Here is a 22,786-nt window from a genome sequence, read left to right as displayed (position 1 = left end):
GCAGATAAACCAGGCAAGAAATGGGCAGTGAGACAGAACATGCAACCTACGGTCCCAGCGACGGGAAATAAAGCCTAAAAGCACCAACTGAAAGAACCTTCAGGGGTTCAGGTGCTGGGAGAGGCTCCCAGCCTCACAGGAGAGTTCCTTAGAGAGACCCACAGGGTCCTAAAACATATATGAGCCCACACACCCAGGACCCAGAACCAAAAGGGCCCAATTTGCTTGTGGGAAGTGGCAGATGGGACAGAAATCCGAGAGAGAACAGAGCAAGTACCACTGCTCCCTCTCTGATCCCACCCCCACCCCCATTCACCGTCAAAACCCAGCAACTGGGTTGACCCACCCTAGTGAACACCTAAGGCTCCACCCCTCCTATGTAACAGGTGCAAATAGACCAAAACATCATGGCTCAAAGGGAAGAACAGATCAAAGCCCCAGAGCCAATATTTCTAAGCAACAAAGAGATAGCCAACCTATCAAATGCACAGTTCAAAACATAGGTGATCAGGATGCTCACAGAATTGGTTGATTTTGATTGCAAATTAGACGAAAAAAATGAAGGCTACGGTAAGTGAAGTAAAGAAAAATGCACAGGGAACCAATAGTGATGAAAAGAAAACTGGGACTCAAATCAATGGAGTGGACCGGAAGGAAGAAACAAACAAATAACAGAAAAGAATGAAGAAACAAGGATTCAAAAAAAAAATGAGGAGGCTTAGGAACCTCCAGGACATCTTTTTTAAAAAATACATTTTACTGATTATGCTATTACAGTTGTCCCATTTTCCCCCTTCATTCCCCTCTACCCTGCACACCCCTCCCCCCACATTCCTCCCCCCTTACTTCATGTGCATGTGTCATAACTTCTTTAGCTTCTACATTTCCCACACTACTCTTGCCCTCCCCCTGTCTATTTTCTCCCCACCGTCTATGCTACTTATTCCCTGTACCTTCTTCCCCCTTCTCCTCTCCCACTCCCCTCTTGCTAACCCTCCATGTGATCTCCATTTCTCTGGCTCTGCTCCTGATCTAGTTGTTTCCTTAGTTCGTTTTTATTTTAGGTGTGGTTGTTAGTAACTGTGAGTTTGCTGTCATTTTACTATACATGTTTTTTATCTTCTTTTCCTTAGATAAGTCCCTTTCACATTTCATAAAATAAGGGCTTGGTGATGATGAACTCCTTCAACTTGACCTTATCTGAGAAGCACTTTATCTGCCCTTCCATTCTAAATGAAAGCTTTGCTGGATAGAGCAATCTTGGATGTAGCTCCTTGCCTTTCATGGCTTGGAATACTTCTTTCCAGCCCCTGCTTGCCTGTAAGGTCTCTTTTGAGAAATCAGCTGACAGTCTGATGGGAAGTCCTTCTTAGGTGACTGTCCCCTTATCTCTTGCTGCTTCTAGAATTCTCTCCTTCATTTTGATCTTGGCTAATGTAATAATGATGTGCCTTGGTGTGTTCTTCCTTGGGTCCAACTTCTTTGGGACTCTCTGAGCTTCCTGGAAGTCTATTTCCTTTGCCAAATTGGGGAAGTTCTCCTTTATTATTTGTTCAAATGGGTTTTCCACTTGTTGCTCTTCCTCTTCCCTTTCTGGTGCCCCTATAATTCGGATGTTGGGACATTTAAAGATGTACTGGAGGTCCCTAAGCCTCTCTTCATTTTTTTGAATTCTTGTTTCTTCATTCTTTTCTTGTTCAATATTTCTTTCTTCCCTCTAGTCCACTCCATTGATTTGATTCCCAGTTTCCTTTCCATCACTATTGGTTCCCTGTACATTTCCCTTCATTTCACTTAGTTTAGCTTTCATTTGTTCATATAATTTCTGACTAAAATCAACCAGCTGTGTGAGCATCCTGATCACCAGTATTTTGAACTGTGCATCTGATAGGTTGGCTATCTCTTTGTCGATTAGAAGTATTGGCTCTGGGGCTTTGAGCTGTTCTTCTGCTTGAGCCATAATGTTTTGGTCTGTTTGCACCTGTTACATATGAGGGGTGGAGCCTTAGGTATTCGCCAGGGCAGGGCAACCCAAGTCGCTGGGTTGTGATGCTGTATATGGGGCGAGTCCGAGAGGGGAAAAAATGGCACTTTGCTCAACTCTCTGTCACACCTCAGTCCCTTCCACTGCTTCTCCTAGGCAACCTGGGCCTTTCCGGTGCTGATTCCTGTGTGGGTGGGCTTGTGTGCATTCTAGGACTCTGTGGGTTTCTCCTACAAACTTTCCTCTGAAGGTGGGAGTCTCTCCCTGTGCCTCAACCCCCACAAGTGTTTTCAATCGGTGTTTTGAGGCTTTATTTCCCAGCATTAGGACCCTGGGTTGAGAGATCTTTCTCGCTCCCCAGTGATCCGTGTGCAAATGTGAGATAACTGCCCAGTCAGCCAGCCACCTTGCACATAGTGCTCCACTTCTCAGTTACTGCCTCACTGGGTCTGCCTGTTGCCACCCCATGCCGGGGGAATGCCAGCCTCCTCCTGGGTGCCCGGGGTCTACCCGCTGCTGCCTTGTGTGCCCAGGTGCCTTGCGTGCCTGGTGTCACCGCTTCCTGGGCGCACGACCCCTCTCCACTTGGTTGTCCAACTCTGCCCCACCTACTGGTCTGGATGGATGTGTCTATTTTAACTCCTTGGTGGCTGGACTTCCATACAGTTCAATTTTCTTTCAGTTTTGGTTGTTACTTTGTTTCTGAATTGTTGTTGTCCTTATTTTGGTTGTTCAAGGAGGTACAGTGTATTCACCAATGCCTCCATCTTGGCCGGAAGTCCCAGGACATCTTTAAATATTCCAACATCTGAATTATAGGGATACCAGAAGGGGAAGAGGAAGAGCAACAAGTGGAAAACCCATTTGAACAAATAATAAAGGAGAACTTCCCCAGTCTGGCAAAGGAAATAGACTTCCAGGAAGCTCAGAGAGTCCCAAAGAAGTTGGACCCAAGGAAGAACACACCAAGGCACATCATTATTACATTAGCCAAGATCAAAATGAAGGAGAGAATTCTAGAAGCAGCAAGAGATAAGGGGACAGTCACCTAAGAAGGACTTCCCATCAGACTGTCAGCTGATTTCTCAAAAGAGACCTTACAGGCAAGCAGGGGCTGGAAAGAAGTATTCCAAGCCATGAAAGGCAAGGAGCTACATCCAAGATTGCTCTATCCAGCAAAGCTTTCATTTAGAATGGAAGGGCAGATAAAGTGCTTCTCAGATAAGGTCAAGTTGAAGGAGTTCATCATCACCAAGCCCTTATTTTATGAAATGTGAAAGGGACTTATCTAAGGAAAAGAAGATAAAAAACATGTATAGTAAAATGACAGCAAACTCACAGTTACTAACAACCACACCTAAAATAAAAACGAACTAAGGAAACAACTAGATCAGGAGCAGAGCCAGAGAAATGGAGATCACATGGAGGGTTAGCAAGAGGGGAGTGGGAGAGGAGAAGGGGGAAGAAGGTACAGGGAATAAGTAGCATAGACGGTGGGGAGAAAATAGACAGGGGGAGGGCAAGAGTAGTGTGGGAAATGTAGAAGCTAAAGAAGTTATGACACATGCACATGAAGTAAGGGGGGAGGAATGTGGGGGGAGGGGTGTGCAGGGTAGAGGGGAATGAAGGGGAGAAGTAGGTCAACTGTAATGGCATATACAATAAAATATATATTTTCAAAAAAGAAAAAATAATGAAAAAAGACTTCCCTAATTTGGTGAATAGACATCAAATACAGGAAGCACAGAGAGTCCTAAACAAGATGGATGCAATGAGGCCCACTCCTAGACACATCATAATAGAAATGCCAAATATTAAGGATAAAAAGAGTATCTGAAAAGCAGCAATAAAAAAAGCAGTTAAGTTACCTACAGGGGAGTTCCCATAAGACCGTCAGCTGATTTCTGAAAGGAAACATTGCAGGCTAGAAGGGACTGGCAAGAAGTATTCAAAGTCATGAAAAGCAAGGACCTACAACCTAGATTACTCTATCCAGCAAAGCTATAATTTAGAATTGAGGGGCAGATAAAGTCCTTCCCAGACAAGAAAAAACTAAAGGACACCATCACAAAACCATTATTATATAAAATGTTAAAGTGATTTTTTTAAGAAAAAGAAGACCAAAACTATGAACAATAAAATGGCAATAATTACACAGCAACAGCTGAGTGTAAAAAAACAAACTGAGCAAAGAACTTAATGAAACTTAATGGGAGAGTCATGAATACAAGGGAGTGTTTTGATGGCTGCTAGATGGGAGGAGGCTTTGGAGGAATGGGTGAAGAGGTGACGGGATTAAGAAGTACAAATAGGCCCTAGCTGGTGAGGCTCAGTGGACTGAGCACCAGTCTGCACACCAAAGAGTCATTGGCTCGATTCCCAGTCAGAGCCCATGCCTGGGTTGTGGACCAGTTCCCCAGTAGTGGGCACGTGAGAGGAAATCACACATTAATGTTTCTCTCTCTTCTTTCTCCCTCCCTTCCCCTCTGTCTGAAAATAAATAAATATTTTTTTAATTTTTTAAAAAGAAGTATAAACAGGTAGTTACAGAATAGCCATGAGGATATAAATACAGTACAGGAACTGGAGTAGCCAAAGAACTTATACGCATGACCCATGGACATGAACAATGGTGGGGGGTTGCCTGAGGGAGTAGGGGTGCTGAGTGGAGGGGGGCAAAAGGGGAAAAAATCAGGACAATTGTGATCAATAATTTATAATTAAAAAATAAAATAAAATATACAAGGAACTCTTAAAATTCAACAAGCAAACCAATTTAAAAATGAGCAAATATAAACAGACATCTAACTAAACAAGATGTACAGACAGCAAATAAGCACATAAAGAAACACAACATTATATATCACTAGGAAAATGCAAATTTAAACAATGAGATATAAGTACACACATACCAGAATGGTTAAAAGGCAAAAGCACAAAACCAAATTCTGATGAGGATGTGTAACAATAGCAGCTCTCTTCACTGTTGGAAGAAAAACGTATGGCCACTTTACAAAACACTTTGGAAATTACCTACTAAACTAAACTTTTACTATGTGGTCCAGCAACTGTGCTTCTTGTTTTTACCAAAAGGAGTCGAAAACTTACGCACTAATGTTTAGAGCAGCTTTATTCATAATTGCCAGTTTTGGAGGCAATTAAGATGCTCTTTAGTAGATGACTGGATAAACAAACTACAGTACATCCACACAATGGAATGTTATATACAGGTAAAAAGAAATAAGCTATCAACTCATGAAAAGGTAGGGAGTGACCTTAAATGCATCCTGCTGAGTGAAAACATCCAATTTGAAAACACTACATACTCTCCATTTCCAGTTATATGGCATTTTGGACAATGTAAAGCTACAGAGACAATAAAAGGATTAGTGTTGGACAGGAGTATTGCTAAGGGTTAAGGCTAGGGAAGTGGAAGGGATGAACAGCTAGAGGACATAGTATTTCAAGGACAGTGAAATTATTTTGTATGACACAGTAATGGTAGATACATGCCTTTATACATTTGTCAAAGCCTACAGAATGTACACACAAAGAATGAACCCCAATGTAAACTATTAATGTTAGTCAATAATAATGTGTCTGAAAGGTTTTCTTAGGTTCTGCCAAGAAAGAAATGCCAATCAGCCACCAAGTCAGCAATAAAGAGCTTTGTTGGGGTTTGTGTGCCCGGGAGAGGTTCTCCAGTCTGCAGAGTGGGGCAGGGGAAGTCGCCGTTCAAGTAGGGAAAATGGCAGGGTTTTATTTTCGTTGGCTCTCAGTGGGAGCTGGGGATTGGTCCCCTCTGAACAAACTGGCAACACATCATTGGTGGTTTTTCCTCGGACTCAGGTTGCTATGCAGACATCTGTTTTGGCAAAACCCGCCCTTTCAGCTCTCTGGGGTTTGACATCAGCCGTCTTTTCCAGATTGTACTGCAGCCGCCATTTTATCCTACCCTGCCTATCCTGACAGTATCAATACTGATGCATCACTTGTAACTAACACAAGATGTTAATAAGAAAAACTCTGCATAAAAAAGGTGAGGGAGTACATGAGAACTCTGTACTTTATGCTTAATATTTTTGTAAACCTAGAGCTGCTATCAAAATGAAGCCTATTAATTAAAACATAAGGAATAATGGCAGAATGAAAAGGAGGTACTTCAAGAATGGCAGAATAAATATCACCAAAAAGTCACTCTTCCATAAAAGCACTGAGAACATTGGCAAGTTAGGCAAAATCAACTTTTCCATACCCTGTAAATTAATCTAATGCTTGCAACAATGAAGGAGTGTAGGACACCATTCTGCATGGTATGGGCCCAGCCCCCAGTGGCAAACATTTACTGCAAAGTAACTTCCTAAAATCCATGCTAAACCTTCCTAGGACCTGTGTAACTGGTCCAACCACTTCTGCCTTTTTCATTTGCAAATATCCTTCTTCTGTGATGTAACTAGCAGTATTGGCTCATTTTCAGTAAAAGGTAACCACCTAAAGCAACCTGTGCATAGTTAATGAGGACCTTCATGTAATGTGCCCAAAAGACAGTAAAAGCTCATTGGAACAAGGGCTGAGGCTTTTGCTCCTCTTGAGAGAAAATGCCATGCTGTCCCTTTTCCTCCACTGGACTCAGTAATCCCTTGTGAATGTCTCATTTCAACCATAATGACATGGACACTGCAGGTCAGTGTCCGCATCAAAGGAGCACTTATTTAAAAAAACAAGCAAGCAGACTTCCACCAAGATGGAGGCATAGGTGGAAACACTGAGCCTTCTCCCACAACCAAATTTAAAGGCAACAAAGTTTGAGTAAACAAAGACACAGCCAAAACACAGAAAATTGAACCGTACGGAAGTCCAACAACAACAATCATTCAGCCAGACTGGTAAAAGGGGCGGAGGCAGCAGAGGAGCAAGGTCGGGCAGCAAATATCCCCTGACCCAGGCACACAGGCAGCTGTGGGCAGATCCCAGGTGTGGGGTTGCGAGGGGCGGACTTAGTAAGGGCACAAGATGGCAGGCTGACCATGGTCACACATTCAAGCGCAGATAGACCAGCAAAGGAGCAAGCAGTGAGAAGGACCTCGTGGGCCCCAGCGGTGGGAAGCAGCAGAGGAGACCACCATTGCCCCTGTTTGACCCTGCCCCCACATAGAGCATCACAACCAACCGAGTTGCCCCGCCCTGGTGAACACCTAGGGCTCTGCTCCTAATACCTAAGATGTGCGAACAGACCAAAACATGGCTCAAGAACTCAAAGCCCCAGAACCAATAACTCTAAGTGACCAAGAAATAGACAACCTCTCAGATGCACAGTTCAAAACACTGGTGATCAGGATGCTCACAGAACTGGTTGATTTTAGTCACAAATTATATGAACAAATGAAGGATAAACTAATTGAAATGAAGGGAAATGCACAGGAAACCAATAGTGATGGAAAGGAAACTGGGACTCAAATCAAGGGAGTGGACCAGAAGGAAGAAAGAAATGACCAAACAGGAAAATATGAAGAAGCAAGAATTCAAAAAAATGAGGAGAGGCTTAGGAACCTCCAGGACATCTTTAAACATTCCAACATCCAAATTATAGGGGTACCAGAAGGGGAAAAGAAAGAGCCAAGAGTGGAAAACTTATTTGAACAAATAATAAAGGAGAACTTCCCCAGTCTGGCAAAGAAAATAGACTTCCAGGAAATCCAGGAAGCTCAGAGAGTCCCAAAGAAGGTGGACCCAAGGAGGAAGACACCAAGGCACATCATCATTACATTAGCTAAGATTAAAAAGAAGGAGAGAATCCTAGAAGCAGCAAGAGATAAGGAGACAGTCACCTACAAAGGAGTTCCCATCAGACTATCAGCTGATTTCTCAAAAGAGACCTTACAGGAACGGGGCTGGAAAGAAGCATTCCAAGTGATGAAATCCAAAGACCTACATCCAAGACTGCTCTATCCAGCAAAGCTTTCATTTAGAATGGAAGGACAGATAAAGTGCTTCTCAGATAAGGTTAAGTCAAAGGAGTTCATCATCACCAAGCCCTTATTATATGAAATGTTAAAGGGACTTATCTAAGAAAAAGAAGCTAAAAAATACCAACAGTAAAAGGACAGCAAACTCACAGTTATTAACAACCACACCTAAAACAAAAGCAAACTAAGAGGACAGCTAGATCAGGAGCAGAACCATAGAAATGAAGAACACATGGAGGGTTAGCAACAGGGGAGTGGGAGAAGGAGAAGGGGGGAGAAGGTACAGAGAATAAGCAACATAGACGGTAGGTAGAAAATAGATAGGGGGAAGGGCAAGAATATAGGGGAAATATAGAATCTAAAGAACTTGTGACACGTGGTCATCAACTAAAGAGGGGGTATGGTGGGGGAGGGAGTGTGCAAGGCGGAGGGGAATGAAGGGGGGAAATAGAACAACTGTAATAGCATAATCAATAAAATATATTTTTAATAAAACAAGCAAACAAACAGCTGAATCTTGGTGAGGCCAACAAGCTCTGTGGCATTTTCATTTATTCTACTGCCATACCTACCTCACTAGCTCTATGGTAGCTTGAAAAACAAGTCTTACAAGCATGGCAACTATGAAATTCAGCAATCACTAGGGGGTGGGCTGGTGGGCTGGTGGGCTGGGAGGTAAACTGTGTTTGAAACTCTCAAAAAACACCATTTCCAGACAATTGTTACTATGTGATCTTAACTGGCACCTCCCTAGAAAAGGCCCATTCTCAGCAGTTGTATTTGACCTGATTAGGAATTCATTCTGTGGAAACAGCCTTATCTCTTGTGTGTTTGTTTAAAGAATTTTTAAAAAATTAGTGACAATTGTTTAAAATCCCAGTTGCCTGAGACAATGATACCAACTGGGGCAAACAAGATAGCCAAAAAATGTCTACTAAGAAAAACCTGAGGAATGAGATATCCACAGGAGGTTTTGAAATGCTCTAACACATTCTTGGGCATAGAGAAGGACATGCACATGTATAGGGATGTGTGCACCTGTGGCCACCTTGAGCCTCTGAGCAAGCAGGAAATGAAGGCTAAGGCAGAACTACAAACTGTTTACCCCGGTTGTTGAAGGTTTCCCTAAACATACACACATAAAGAGCTCCTTGGCAAAGGCTAGAATACTTACTGGTTCAAGGCATCAGCTCATAATCATTAGCTCAACAAACTAAAATATGATAAACTAAAAGAGAGACTCATCATAGTTACAAGTTTAAAGCCAAAGAAAAAGCAAGAATGCTGAATGTAGCAAGAAAAAAGTAAACTATTATGCAGAAGACATACTCAATAAAATTAACAGCTGATTTTTCATCAGAAAGCAAAGGAGTGGAAATGTTAAAAGACTATCAACCAAGAATTCAATACACAGTAAAACTATCCTTCAAAACGAAGAGAAATTAAAACATTCCCTTGCAGCAAAAACAGAGTTTGTTCCTATTAGACTTTCCTTATAAGATATATTGAAGTTAGAGACTTCGATATTTCCTTCTCATTAATGGACAGAACTAGGAAGAAGGTCAGCAAGGAAACAGAAGGCGTGAACAGCACTACAAACTAACAAAGACATCTACGGGACTTCTGTGAACTACTAATGAACTACTAATGAACTACAGGACTTCTGTGAACCACACTCATTAGATGAACTACTAATCAAAAAACTTGCCACAAAGAAATACCCAGGCCCAAACCTCTTCACTGGTGAATTCTACAAAACATTCAGTGACGCCCTGGACTGGTGTAGCTCAGCGGATTGAGCGTGGGCCTGCTAACCACACGATCGAGGTTCGATTCCCAGTCAGGTCACCTGCTTGGGTTGCAGGCCAATTCCCAACTGGGGACATACCAGAGGCAACGATACATTGATATTTCTCTCCCTCTCTCCTTCCCTTCTCCTCTAAAGATAAATAAATAAAATCTTTTAAAAAATTCAGTGAAGAATTAACAAAAATCTTTTACAAATTATTCTAAAAATAGAAATAAAAAAACACTTACCAATTCAATCTATGTGATCACAATACCAAAACCAAACAAAAACATCTCAAGAAAATAAAAGATCAGTATTTATTATGTCTACATAAAAATTCTCAACAAAATACTAACAACCTGAATCCAGCAACATATAAAAAGATTTTATACCATGACTAAGTAGGATTTATTCAAGAAATACAAGGTTGCTATCAGTCAATGTCATACAGCAAATTAAGAGAATGAAGGAAAAATTATTTTAACAGACACAAATTTCATTTGACAAAAATCCAACACCCTTTCATAATAAAAACACTCAACATAGAATGAAGAGAAGGGAACCCCCCCAACCTGATGGAGTATCTGTGAAAACCCCCCAGCTAATAACGTATCTAATGACAGAAGGCTGAACGCTATAATCCTAACATGAGACCTAAGTGCTGGCTGCTCTCACCACTCCTATTCAGAATCGCACTAGAGGTTCTAGCCATCACAATTATGCTGGCGAGAAAAAAAAGTATCCAGACTGGAAAGAAAAAAGTATAACTACTTCTAGTCTCAGATGACATGATCTTATATATAGAAAAGCCCAAGGAACTAAGGAGCCAGAGGATTATATAAGTCATGTGTATCAACATTAGAAGCACTTAGGATTGTGGCAAAGCTTACAATGAAGAGGGACAGTGAGTCAAAGGCCAAGATGTCGGTGCGCTAGAGCTATGGGCCAGTAAGGAGGTGCCGATACAGCCAAATACCCTAAGTATTTGTCAAAGGAAAGAGACTGAGTAGTAATTCATTTAGAAGTGGCAATGAGAAGTAAACACAAGACCCCACTCTAAACACTAAAGAACTAAAGTAACTAAAAAAATAAGAAGTCTTCATTTTAAGAATGCAACTGGGGAATCAGTACATCTGGGAAAGAGGTTTCAATTTCAATCAGAAAATGTAAAAAAAAGAGGTCAATGTGTGAGTTTGCTAAGATCTGAGAGAATTCCATATAGCATAACAAAAAGTATAGGAAAAAGGGAGGTCTGAGAGAACAGAAAAGTGAAAAATCAGGCCGAGTGAAAAGAGAGCACAGCATTATTATAGAAATACAGGTTCCCCAACTTAGGATGGTTCTAATTACAATTTTTCAAATTTACAGTAGGATGAAAGTGATACATGTTCAGTAGAAATCATACTGAGAATTGTGAATTTTGATCTTTTCCTGGACTAGCAATATGTGGTACAATACTCTCTCATGATGCTGGGTAGCAGCAGTGAGCCACAATTGCAGTCAGCCACATGATCATGAGGGTAAACCACCAATACTCTGTGGTGTATTCATTGTGTTGGGTGATTTTGTCCAACTGAAGGCTAATGTTAGTGTTCTAAGCACCTTTAAGGTGGGCTAAACTAAGCTATGATGTTAGGTTGGTTAGGTGTACTAAATGCATTTTTAACTTATGGTATTTTCAACTGACAAAGAGCTTAACAGAACATAAATTGAGAATTTGTATAAAGGAAGTCAATCAGTGTTTTTGCACCACCAGTCCTCTGAGTTATGGATAAGACATAATCCTATAATTATGATAATGTCAGGAACTGAAGGACAGACAGGACAGGGAACTAACACCCAAGAAGTCATAGAATGGAAAGAGGAACTTTTATACCTGCAATATTAAAAACGATCTGGGATAAGTGCACCAAACCTTTTTTACATCAAGGCATAGAGAGAAAATGATAGTTTTAAGGTACGCTGGAGTAAGGGTTGTCTTGCCCAAGGAATCTCTCTCTACCACCCATCCCCATAACTAGCTCTAGGGGTCTAGAGGTCCCAAACTCCAAATGGCCTGATTAACTTAACTTTTCATGACAAAATGGTATGCCGCAGCTCATGTGTTGGGAAATTCTGCGCCTACATGAGTCATATTAGAAACCCCCAAGAATGCCCTGCATTTTTCTCTCTTAATTAAGAATTACCAATGTGGATGATCCACAAATCACTAGTCCTTCAAAATACACAGTGTAGAAGAAATTTGCAGTCATATGTTTTGGGAAATGGCTACATATCTTTTACCACCTTGTGCAAAATCATAATACTATATACATTAAAGGCACTGTGTAGTCTACTGAAAACCTCATTTAACTTTGTTTAATTTGTTCATTCCCACACTCATCTGATCAGAGATATCTATACCTACTGACATACAGGAAAATAATTTTTGGAAAATGTGGCTTAACTTTTCTGACAGATAAACTAATCAGCCTAAGCTTGATCATTCCCAAGGACAGAGATTACCACCTCCAGGTAATCTGTTCTATTTGTACAGTCTGATTAATAGCCTCTCACTTTAAGATGAAATTTGCTACCCTTTATCTTAAAATGCAGTTTTGCTATCTACAGTTAGAAATCACACCTACTCATTCCTCCAAATGACCTAGCAATCCAGTTCTAAATGTAGACTAGTCCTCTGAAAATGCCACACTATTTCATAAATGGTTCTGCACATGTTATTTTTTTCATCTGAATACTCATCCTTCACCTACAGAAACCACTCCTCAGCAATTTCTAGTCTTACTTATCAGTCCAATAGTAACTTCCTTTATACACCACTATCCCAGACAACAACCAGTTGCAGCTTGCTTCTCCAGTCCTGCAGACATCACTCTATTGAAGCACATGCCTTCACTGCCCTACACTAATACTGCATTATAACTATCAACAATGTGTCACTCCCACAGACTCAACACCCTGTCACTAGGAAGTATCTACTACTTATCTTTTTACGGAATGGAAGACATGCATGAATCTTCTATCTAACCAATAATTGCAACGATTCCAACTGAGCCCACACACCGCATAATTCTTTTATCATCTTCAAATCAATGCTTTAAGAAGCTATTACCATTCCACAGCTCTCAAGCAATATACGAATTTATCCCAGCTTGAGAATTGAGTAGAGTTCAACATATAAGTTCTCAACGAGTATTTGTGAAATGGTTGAAGAAATCTTATCTGAAGTATAAGCAATGGTTCACATTTTAGTTAGACTTCTAAATTTTCATAATCAGGCCTCAAATTTACCTTCCACCCATCAAAGATGAGGGAAGTAAAATCTTCAAATGAAGACTATCTTTATATCAGATTCATGTGTGATAATACCAACTTTCTGATGTCCACTCCTTAACAAAAGCCCAGATGTGAGAAATAGAACAGCCAAAATAATGCCTGAGAGGATATGTACTGCATGTGTTCTTTCAAATCTTCTAAATTTTATTCTTGCATCAAATTATACCAATAGAAGAATCTTTAGTTGGACAACATCATTTCATGACACACTGTAGAACCACCTTTTCTCACTTGGACTAAAGTCCTTTGCAGTTTACTGAAGAACATAAGTAAGAAATGAACTTAAAGAATTTAGCATTATTTCTACTTTGGGAAGCTGTCTGAGACCTGACCACTATACCATCACAAGGCATTTTCCTTATAAGAATGCATACAAAGCAATCTTTTTTAGGTTTCTGTCTCATAAAAAACAATCTCTTCGGGAGAAATGTACCCTTTACGTATTCGGTAATTCTCATAATAGATCAAGTTTTGTTCTTTGCTTTTCCTGCAATGAATGTTACAGCCAAAATTTTTTTCTTACTTCAAGAACTAGATGAGGCCATGTGTCCCTTCCACTACTTCTTTTCCCAATTTTATTACCTATATTGCAAATTAGCTCCAAAATAACCTCAAGACCCCAGTGGAACATGAGGAGAGTGAAAAGGAAAAGGAAATTAACAGCTACTACTGGGTTCCTACTGTAAGCCAGATAGGCACCTGATCCTCAAACAGTGAGGAAAAGTTACTATAAACTATATTCTACAAATGATAAACTGAAATACAGAGGGTTTAAGTAAATCGCTTAAACTCACAAAGCTAGTATGTGCCAGGCCAGGGTTTGATCCCAAGCCTGAATGACGGCAGATCCACATTGCACACAGATCTAATCAAATTAAAGACTACTATGCTATGCTTCAAAAGGAACAGAACTCTAGCACTGCACAGTACCTTCTTTTGTTTTCTTCTGATAGTACTTAAGAAATTTTTAAACTTCAATTTATATATGCCAAAGACATCACTTGGCACTAATTCTACGTTATTCAAAAAACAACAAACTTCAACAAAGTCAACATTTAATCATTCCTAAGTGAAAACTAGAAAATCACACCAAAACGTAAAGTCCAAATAGCAGACATAAAATAAAATATTTATATTTATGATAAAGTTAACCAAAAAAGGTTTGAGGCAGAAAAAAAATTAGACATGCTATTCTAAATAGTACCACATTTAACTTGCAATATTTTTTGATGCCCACTAAAAACCAGGCCTAAAAAAAAGATTTTCAAAGGGAGGGGTAAAGGGAAATTATGACCCAAAATTAATCAGAAGATAGAAAATTAGATTCACCTGCTTAAGTCACTTTTTCCATGATGATGATAGCGGTCAGGATGGCTGAGGTGATAATGTTCCTGTCCACTCCACCTCTGGGGCGGCCTTTTCCAAAATCCTTCCTGAGACTGCCGGACACTTCTGTCTGATCGATCAAAGCGATTCATACTGTCACGCTCCACTAGGCAGATTCAAAAGCAAAACAGTATAAATATGTACATACTCTATAAAAACTACTTATAGTTTGACCGTTAAATGCTGCTGAAATTACAAAATATTCTAAAAAATATCAATCATTTATGTTAGCTAATCACAAAACCAAGATTTCCAGAAGAAAAATAACCAGTTCTTTGGTAAAAACTGGAGTTTATATCACTTGAACTGAAGAAAATGATTAAACCTTCATATCACAGTCACTTAAAATAATAATTAATGGTCCCGGTTTTAAAACAAGCAAATTATACTTGAAGTCAACATTATACATTTTAAGTACCAGTAATCAGCTTTAAGGTGTCTTCATCATTATCACTAGTTGGTTCTGACTTCAAAATGAAAATAAGATTTTAAATCTAGTAGAGAATTCATTCCTAAAACTGAATGTCACAATTTATTTTCCCTGATTTCAAGAAGCACAAATTAGCTTTTCATCACAAACAAATCATATTTTTAAATTAAGCTCACAGTTTTAGAAAGACGCTTCGATCTGCCTGCAGTAAAGCTTGTTCAGTAAGTTTAAAATGCCACTGAAAACAAAGCCAGTACTTTGCAGCAACAAATAGTACACTCCCTGAAATCCAAATGCCACAAAAACATGAAAAGAATCTCTGAAATACCCCAAGCTTCTCCTTCACTTACCCAAACGCTTTTTCCTCACATATCTGAGCACTCACTAAGAGAGTTACTTTATACAAGGGAGACATTGTGTTGCCTGCTGCCTACACGGACATAGCTGCACACAAGGCACTGACAAACAGGCCTTCCTTCCTGCTTGATTCCCAGCCCTCCCTGTGGGAAGCCAGCCCAGTTTACCCTGTGACTCCATCTTCGCCCAATGCTTACATAGCTACTGAGTTAGGACTGTTACTAAAAATACAACTCAACACTAATCCAAGCTATGAACAGGAAAGGATTCTGTAGTTTGAGAATTATTACACAAGTAAGTTCAAATCCTGCATATTCAGAATTCTTTGTGATAAAAAAGCTTTAAATATCAATGTAATCCCCTATTTAAAAAGAAAACCTAATTATTTAAGTAACCATTTTCACTTAACCTAAAACTTGAATTTTAAATGTGGAGTTTCATTACAGCGTACCAGATGAAAAACAAACTTTCACACTCCAAAGAAAAAATTATGCACTTAAAGTATAGATGTTCATTTTCACGTACAATGAATTCACTGTAACATATTTCTTCTAAATGCATAATTCAAATAAAGTTTAAAAAGACAATGAAATTTTGTTTAAATTCATTGGAGGAATCAATTTTGGGAAAACAACTGTATGTTTTATAGTTTTTAAGACTTTTTTAAGGAAAAAATTTAAAAGAAGGCCTACATTGGAAATTATTTCAAACACTCTCTTGTTGAGATAAATTAAAATCTAATTTTTAAAATTCAATTACAGAAAATCAGCCTGATAAATAAAAGCATAGTGACCATGATGACCCCCCAAAAAAATCATTAGTAGAAAATTGCAATATATATATATATATATATATATATATATATATATATATATATGACCCTATGAAGGCTTAAAACTGTGTTTAGTTTACATCTGTATCATACTCATAGACTTGGTTAAGTTCCTTAAGTATTTCTACATGGCATTAAAATGTTAGTGTTAGTTTAAGCAATTCTATACAGCTGAGGAATATCTATACCTACTTTTAAATGTTCTGAGTTCATATTTTTTTCACATCAGGCAAATAAAATTCAACTCACTCCCCACATAAGAAATTCTATAACATCTGATATGTAATTAGCACATCATCAACACAGTGCACAGAGTAACAAGAAGCAAACAAAGCAGGCAAACAGGTCAGAAGATAAGATTAAATACTGTGGGAAATTACAATGCAAAAATGGATGTGAAGCTTTTCTATTTACTATAGGTTGTTGGTACTATACACAGCCTTTAAATTAAAGTACCTTTATTAAAATATGAATTCAAACCAGGGCATAATGACAAATAAATACTAGAAACAAACAATTGTCATGACCAAAAAAGATGACTGGTAGAAACTGAGAAAGAGGGGCTTACTTCTCAGAGATATGACTGCACCAAGATTCTGTAGGAAGGTCCTGCTATACTCCCACCTGAGGCTCCCACCAGTCACGTGTTTATATACTTTAAAATGTTGCTAAGAAGATAATGTGAAGTAACATCAGTGGTACTTTCCAAGAAAAGGTTGAGTTCTTGAACAGAGTTAAAGAAATAATATAGAAAGAAAATGAAAGCAAATAAAATTACAAAATAGAGATAAATCAAAACTACCTTCCACAGCCAATAAAGAAACGAGACAAAGAAGACTATGAAAGGAAATAAGTACTTCTGAATGTGTGATACCACAGGAAATGATGGGGCAAACCTAAAAGGATCCTGGTTTGAAAAAGTTTTAACCCAATATGCTGATCAAAACTTGTTGGGAACCACCCTGCCTGGTTTCAGGAGCTGTAACCCCCACCCCCTCATGGCTAAGGCTGAGTAAGCAACCTTCACACCATAAGCCACTAAAAAGACAAAGCTTATCTCCCTGGCAGGAGTGCTGCTTCTGCTCCTTTTTTAATAACTGGTCCCCAATGCTTGATCAAATTAGCTAATGATGGGCAAGATTCTCCAAGGACGGAATGACCTAAGACAAACATGATCATGTGGAGGCCCCAGGGAAGGACTTGGGAGCTATGGAGAAAGTGGTGGATGGGCCCTTGGCCTCCGACTTTGATGAAGGCTGAGTCCTCATTCTGTCTGCGAGAAGTCTCCTAATTCCTTGTCTAGCTTGCCTCCTCGGCCTGACTTGAGCCTGAAACAATGACAGAGGGTGGTACAGCCCAGTGCTGGAAAGGGCAGGCTCCCCAGGTGATCTGGCCTGAGAAAGGATATGTAAAATCCTGTGAAGCCTGCTTTGCTAAGCATGCTCTTAACTAAATAGTAAAGGTCTGAGCAGGAAATGAGTTTGTTTCCCAAAGTTTTGTAGCCCTTTAGCTAACAGACCCTGACGCAGAATAGGCCCTCAGAGTTCTTTGTATGCTATCTATTGTTTGACCCTTACTGCCTGACAATGATTAATGAACTTTACCTATATTCCTGGGCAAACTGAAACCCAATAAAAGCCTGTCCGGGCAAGGGTTGGCACAATCTCCCCTTCAGAGAGTGGCCAGGCTGCTCTGAGGCACTACCCCCTTGAGGGAATAACTATGAGCGTGGTGTCCCTTTTCCTCCACGGGACTTGTTAGTCCATGTGAATTTGTCTAGAATCCCATCCATGACGCCTCGGGCACTGAGAGTTGTTGGTACACATGTCAAAAACTATCTATACACAGAAGATTTGGCCCCACCTATGAGTTTATGACTGGTGAATAAAAGCTCTTTGAAGATTTCCAGCTCCAAATGTAAAAGGTAACACATTTTAGTATGTAGGGGGTTTTTTACTATAAGTAGGAGACAGAGAGATAATACGAGGACTTATACGCTCTGAGGAGGTAAAGAAAATCTAACACGACTAACTGACAGGTATGGCGTGTGGGGATGATTATGTCTAACACTCATCATGCCCATTTCTTCTAATTTGATAAAGGAACAAAACATGAGCCCAAAAGTTACCTAGGTTATTTTTCTGGTAGCTTGTCCTAAGAAGGTAATGGAAGACACGGATAGTAAAATTTCCATATGTTGACTAGTAATTGGCTATGAAGATAGTGGGAAGAAATTATACATCACAAAGCCTGAAAAAAATGTGCTTTGCAGGATGTTTTAAAATTTGATCAGGAAAGGTTTTAACTGAAATTTGGCTTAAAAGAGGAAAAGCCTATGAAAAAAGAAAAAAACAAAACCATGAACCTTGCTATTATTAAATATAATCAGTACTCAAAAATATAAATTTCTAAAAGAAAGTACAGTAATTGGAAAGTGGTCAAGGACAATACTACTAACCTCATAGGACTTATACCTCAGTAACAAATTTAGCAAATAAATACTAGAAACAAACAATTGTCATGACCAAAAAAGATGACTGGTAGAAACTGAGAAAGAGGGGCTTACTTCTCAGAGATATGACTGCGCCAAGATTCAGCAAAAATGTGGCCTTAGAAAAAATAACATAAATAAGTGTGATTTAATAGGCAGCATAACTCAGTGAGGTGGAATTCAGGAGGTAGACATCCTTTTCAACTCATAAAAGTTTAAAACCAGAGTGAGTAGAGGAAGCAGCACATATAAGAATGGATACATGACAGAAATTTCATAAATCTGAATATTATACTCTGAATGTGCCAAATGCTAGGCTTTAATCCAGAGGCAATGAATGACTATCAGAAGTTCCTGGGCAAGAGAGTAATACAATACAACTATGCTTTTGATATAACTCTGAAGCCTGAAAAAATAAATAAGACACCTACTAAGAAGTGCTCCTTGTGCCTAACTGAATTCAAATTTTAAAAAACAGAACCTAGCAACCATTTGTACACAGGGGTCTCTCACACAAACTATAATTGGCAAAGAAGCCTGGGCTGAACTGCCTGCCTCTGCGCTGAACTGACTGGCTCTGCTTTAAACTGCCTACCTGCACTGGGTTTCCACCATCTGAGACTGCCCATATAAAGAAGTTCCTAGAATCATATTTTAACCAATAGGATTGAGGCTTTCCCCATCCAATCAGAGCTGTAAAGACTTGGGCAATCAGTTCTTTACAGCTCTGATTGACCAATAGGGCAAAGCAGCTCTAGTCTGACCAATCAGGACAGTGCCTTTCGGATCAATCAAACTGAAGATTTAGTCCTAATTTGCATGAGGATAGACCAATCAAGAACCAAGGGTGGGAACTCTAGCCATACAAGCTAGCTTCTTCTGGCTTCAGGAGCATACTTTCCCTTTCCACTGAACATTGAAGACTGTGTCTCCCTGGCTGAGCAGAAAAACTGAAGATGTCTCATCAGAGCAGGGCAGAACAGCCCATCAAGGAGCAGAGCAAAGCTGTATAGCCAAAGAGAGGCCTGGCCCCAGCACTGTTCTATTAGACAATTCTACAACAATTGAGTTGTTCCACAGCCATGCTGTTTTTACAGCCATGCTGAATCACAGTTGAGCTGTCTGCACTGAATAAAGTTTCCTGCTTCATCACACGACAAATTGGGGATTCCCACAGGCATTGAATTGACACCAACCACCACCAGTTGACATACAAAACTGTTCAGTTAAGGACACATTTTAGACCAAATCTCAAATACCTAATGGTCTGCCTAAATACATTCAGATTCCAAAATTGTTTCCTTAAGAGACTCCTTGATCATGGTAAAAGAAAAATATAAAACTTAAAACAATTTATCTTTTACCTCCTCCTGAATTGTAACTCAACCCAAAAGCCCTTTCTCCTATCATTCCTCTTCCCTCATCCTATGCTCCTTGATTTCTCTCTGCAATCTCTCCCTCTGATTTATTCATTTTCCCCCAAAGCTGGCCAGAAACCTAAAAACCTATTAAAGTTAAACCTCCTTCAGAAGAGTGGTTTAAACTCCTTACGGGTTTTTTTTTTAAGATCTGGTATCTCATTCTGAGCTGAGAGCCATGGCTACATACTTTCAAAGGTCTAAACAAGATTGTTAGAAATTTGCAGAGTAATTTAGAACAGTGTTAGAAATTGATAATCCAGAGCGCCCCCAGACCTATACCATTAAGCTCATACACTAGAGGAAACTCCAGAAGCAAAAAAACAGGATGGAAAGAATACAGTGTGAAGAACTTGAAGATAATTTAGGAACCCATGACATTGTATAGAGGAGAAAAAAGTTTTCCTCTATGCTCTTAAAGTCTGAAAATTAAACTGACAATACAGATTAACAGGGGAAAAACATACAAATATATTTAACATAATACATGACATGGAGCCTTTGTAAGAAAATAAAGATCCAAAGAAACCATTAGACCTGTGCATTCTTATGCTATGTTTGATGAATACTAGACAGTCATGAAAGAATATGACTGGTTAAGGAGTATTAGGTAATTGTAGAAAACAGGAATATTTAGCAAGGCCTATTGTTTAGGATTAACCTTTTGTCTTCAAAGACAAAAGGATGTATAGGGAGGGACAGCAACTCTCACATGAAGATTTTATAACCAGTTTCAAGAAGGGGGAAGAGGTCAAACTGAATTTCCCCTCCTACTATCTTCTTAAATTCTTTCAGCTTAAAATATTCAATATGCCAAGCTTCCATATTTCGGGATAGCGTGTCCTAAATTCAACTGCACAAAAAAAAAAAGAAAGAAATCAGAAAAGACCTTTCAGAGGCTGTCAACAAAGCATTTCCTGTGAACATAGACTGGGCTCTGATTCGGCTCTGTAAGTAAAGATAAAACCACTGCAGCCTTCAAGGATAGACTAACACTCTTAGATAACATTCAGGACTAGATTCTGAAAGACATGTGACCCTATCTTTCTCCTTACTTTTCTGTGAAAACTTTTAAGGCAGAGATACTGTACAGTTTCATTGACAAACTTCCAGTTCTTAGAAAGAACCTTAGACTTGGCTGGTGTAGCTCAGTGGATTGAGCATGGGCCTGTGAACCAAACAATCGCAGTTCGATTCCCAGTTAGGGCACATGCTTGGGTTGCAGGTCAGTTCCCAGCCGGGGACACATGAGAGGCAACCATACATTGATATCTCTCTCCCTCTTTCCTTCCCATCCCCTCTAAAGACAAATAAATAAAACCTAAAAAGAAAAGAAAGAACCTTAGAAAAAAAAGCAGAATAAGTCTCAGAATATAGTCTTTCACATATAGCAACTAGATACCTCCACCACACTCAGTTAAATACTGGAGAAAATAATCTCTTAGCACATTTACAGATACTATAAATAGCAGAGCATTCAAAAAATAAATATCCTGCCCCGGTTGGTGCGGCTCAGTGGATTGAGTGCTGGTCTGCCAACCACAGAAAGGGTCACTACTTCAATTCCCAGTCAGGGTACATGCCTATGTTGCAAGCCAGGTCCCCAGTAGGGGGCACTTGAGAGGCAACCACACATTGATGTTTCCTTCCTTCTTTCTCCCTCCCACCCCTTCTCTAAAATTAAATAAATAAATAAAGCCTTTAAAATATATATAGTTTCCAAAAGTATCCTATATTGCATTAAGAAATAAAATAGAAAAAGTAAAGTGGGTGATGAATCAAAGTGTTCTGAAAAAGAAACTAAGTACCCAATTTCTGGTTTCACCCTTAAACTCAAAGATAAATTTCTCTAAATATTTAAGGACCACCTTGAAATATTTTATTGATACAGATAGTACAGTATCAACCTACTACTTCTATATAACCTCCCTGTGTCACCAAACCACTCAGGTGTGAATAAGTCCAATAACTCTCAAACAGTTCTCAAATCCTAGTCCAAGAAACATTCGACAAATATTCACGCCTCCTCTGTGCTACCATATATGCTGGCTTAGTAGGTAATGATTTACTATACATATGCAATTGCCAGATAAATATTCTCATAGCTGCTACCTTGAAATCACAGAAGAATCGCCTATTCATAACAAAGCCATGGCAAACTTTTATCCAAACTGAAGATTTCAACGAGGTACCAGTCTTCTTGTTGGCAAAAATTCTACCCACATTTGTAGAACTATTGAGTTGAACCCATCAAGGTTCAGAGTGACCCACCCAAAAACTTGACTTAAATTTGCCCAATAGCCTCAAAAACCAGGTTCTAAAGAGAACTTCAAACAATAGTCAAAAGTCTATTACAGGACTCCTTAAACCCTGTTCAGTCCTCATAACATTCCTATCCTCCCGATCAAAAAAACTCCATGGGTGGGTGTAGTGTTATTCAGGATCTCAGAGCTATAAAGATACTAGTCATTCCCTAATTACTAGCAATACCAGTCTTAAATACTACTTTATCTTTGGTGCCTCTAAAGGCAACATATTTTAAATTCATGTTCTGCTTTATTCAGTATTCATTAGCTCAAAATAGTCAATATTTGCTTGCCTTTTAGGCAAATCTGTAATATATGTGAGATGTACCTCAGGGATTTCCTTAAACTTTTCATAAGTCCTAACCAAAACCTCAAAGACTTTAAGTTCCCTGTGATTCTACTTTTATCTGATATTTGGATAACTTTTTGTTGTGCTCTAAAGATGAGACAGCCTCTAAGACCCACTCCATCTCTACTTTCTGTTTTAGCTC

General features: G+C 39.3%; 1 protein-coding gene across 7 annotated transcripts in view; it reads right to left on the bottom strand.

Annotated features, from left to right (window-relative positions):
• The window catches only part of CCSER2 (coiled-coil serine rich protein 2), a 220,742-nt gene that overhangs the window by 98,118 nt on the left and 99,838 nt on the right, over window positions 1-22,786 (bottom strand). For 6 of the 7 annotated variants that reach the window (XM_037049363.1, XM_037049366.1, XM_037049368.1 and 3 more), the window contains exon 5: window positions 14,405-14,567. In XM_037049363.1, the coding sequence (XP_036905258.1) occupies window positions 14,405-14,567 (163 nt within the window). Of the gene's footprint in view, window positions 1-14,404; window positions 14,568-15,241; window positions 15,360-22,786 lie in introns of those variants that run through there. The other variant, XM_037049369.1, reaches the window with a different exon arrangement.

Source organism: Sturnira hondurensis, unplaced genomic scaffold, assembly GCF_014824575.4.
Source record: "Sturnira hondurensis isolate 20B ecotype Veracruz unplaced genomic scaffold, ASM1482457v3 Scaffold0006496, whole genome shotgun sequence".
Lineage (NCBI taxonomy): Eukaryota > Metazoa > Chordata > Mammalia > Chiroptera > Phyllostomidae > Sturnira > Sturnira hondurensis.
Note: the sequence above shows the minus strand (reverse complement) of the source record. Positions and strands in the feature narration are given on the sequence as shown.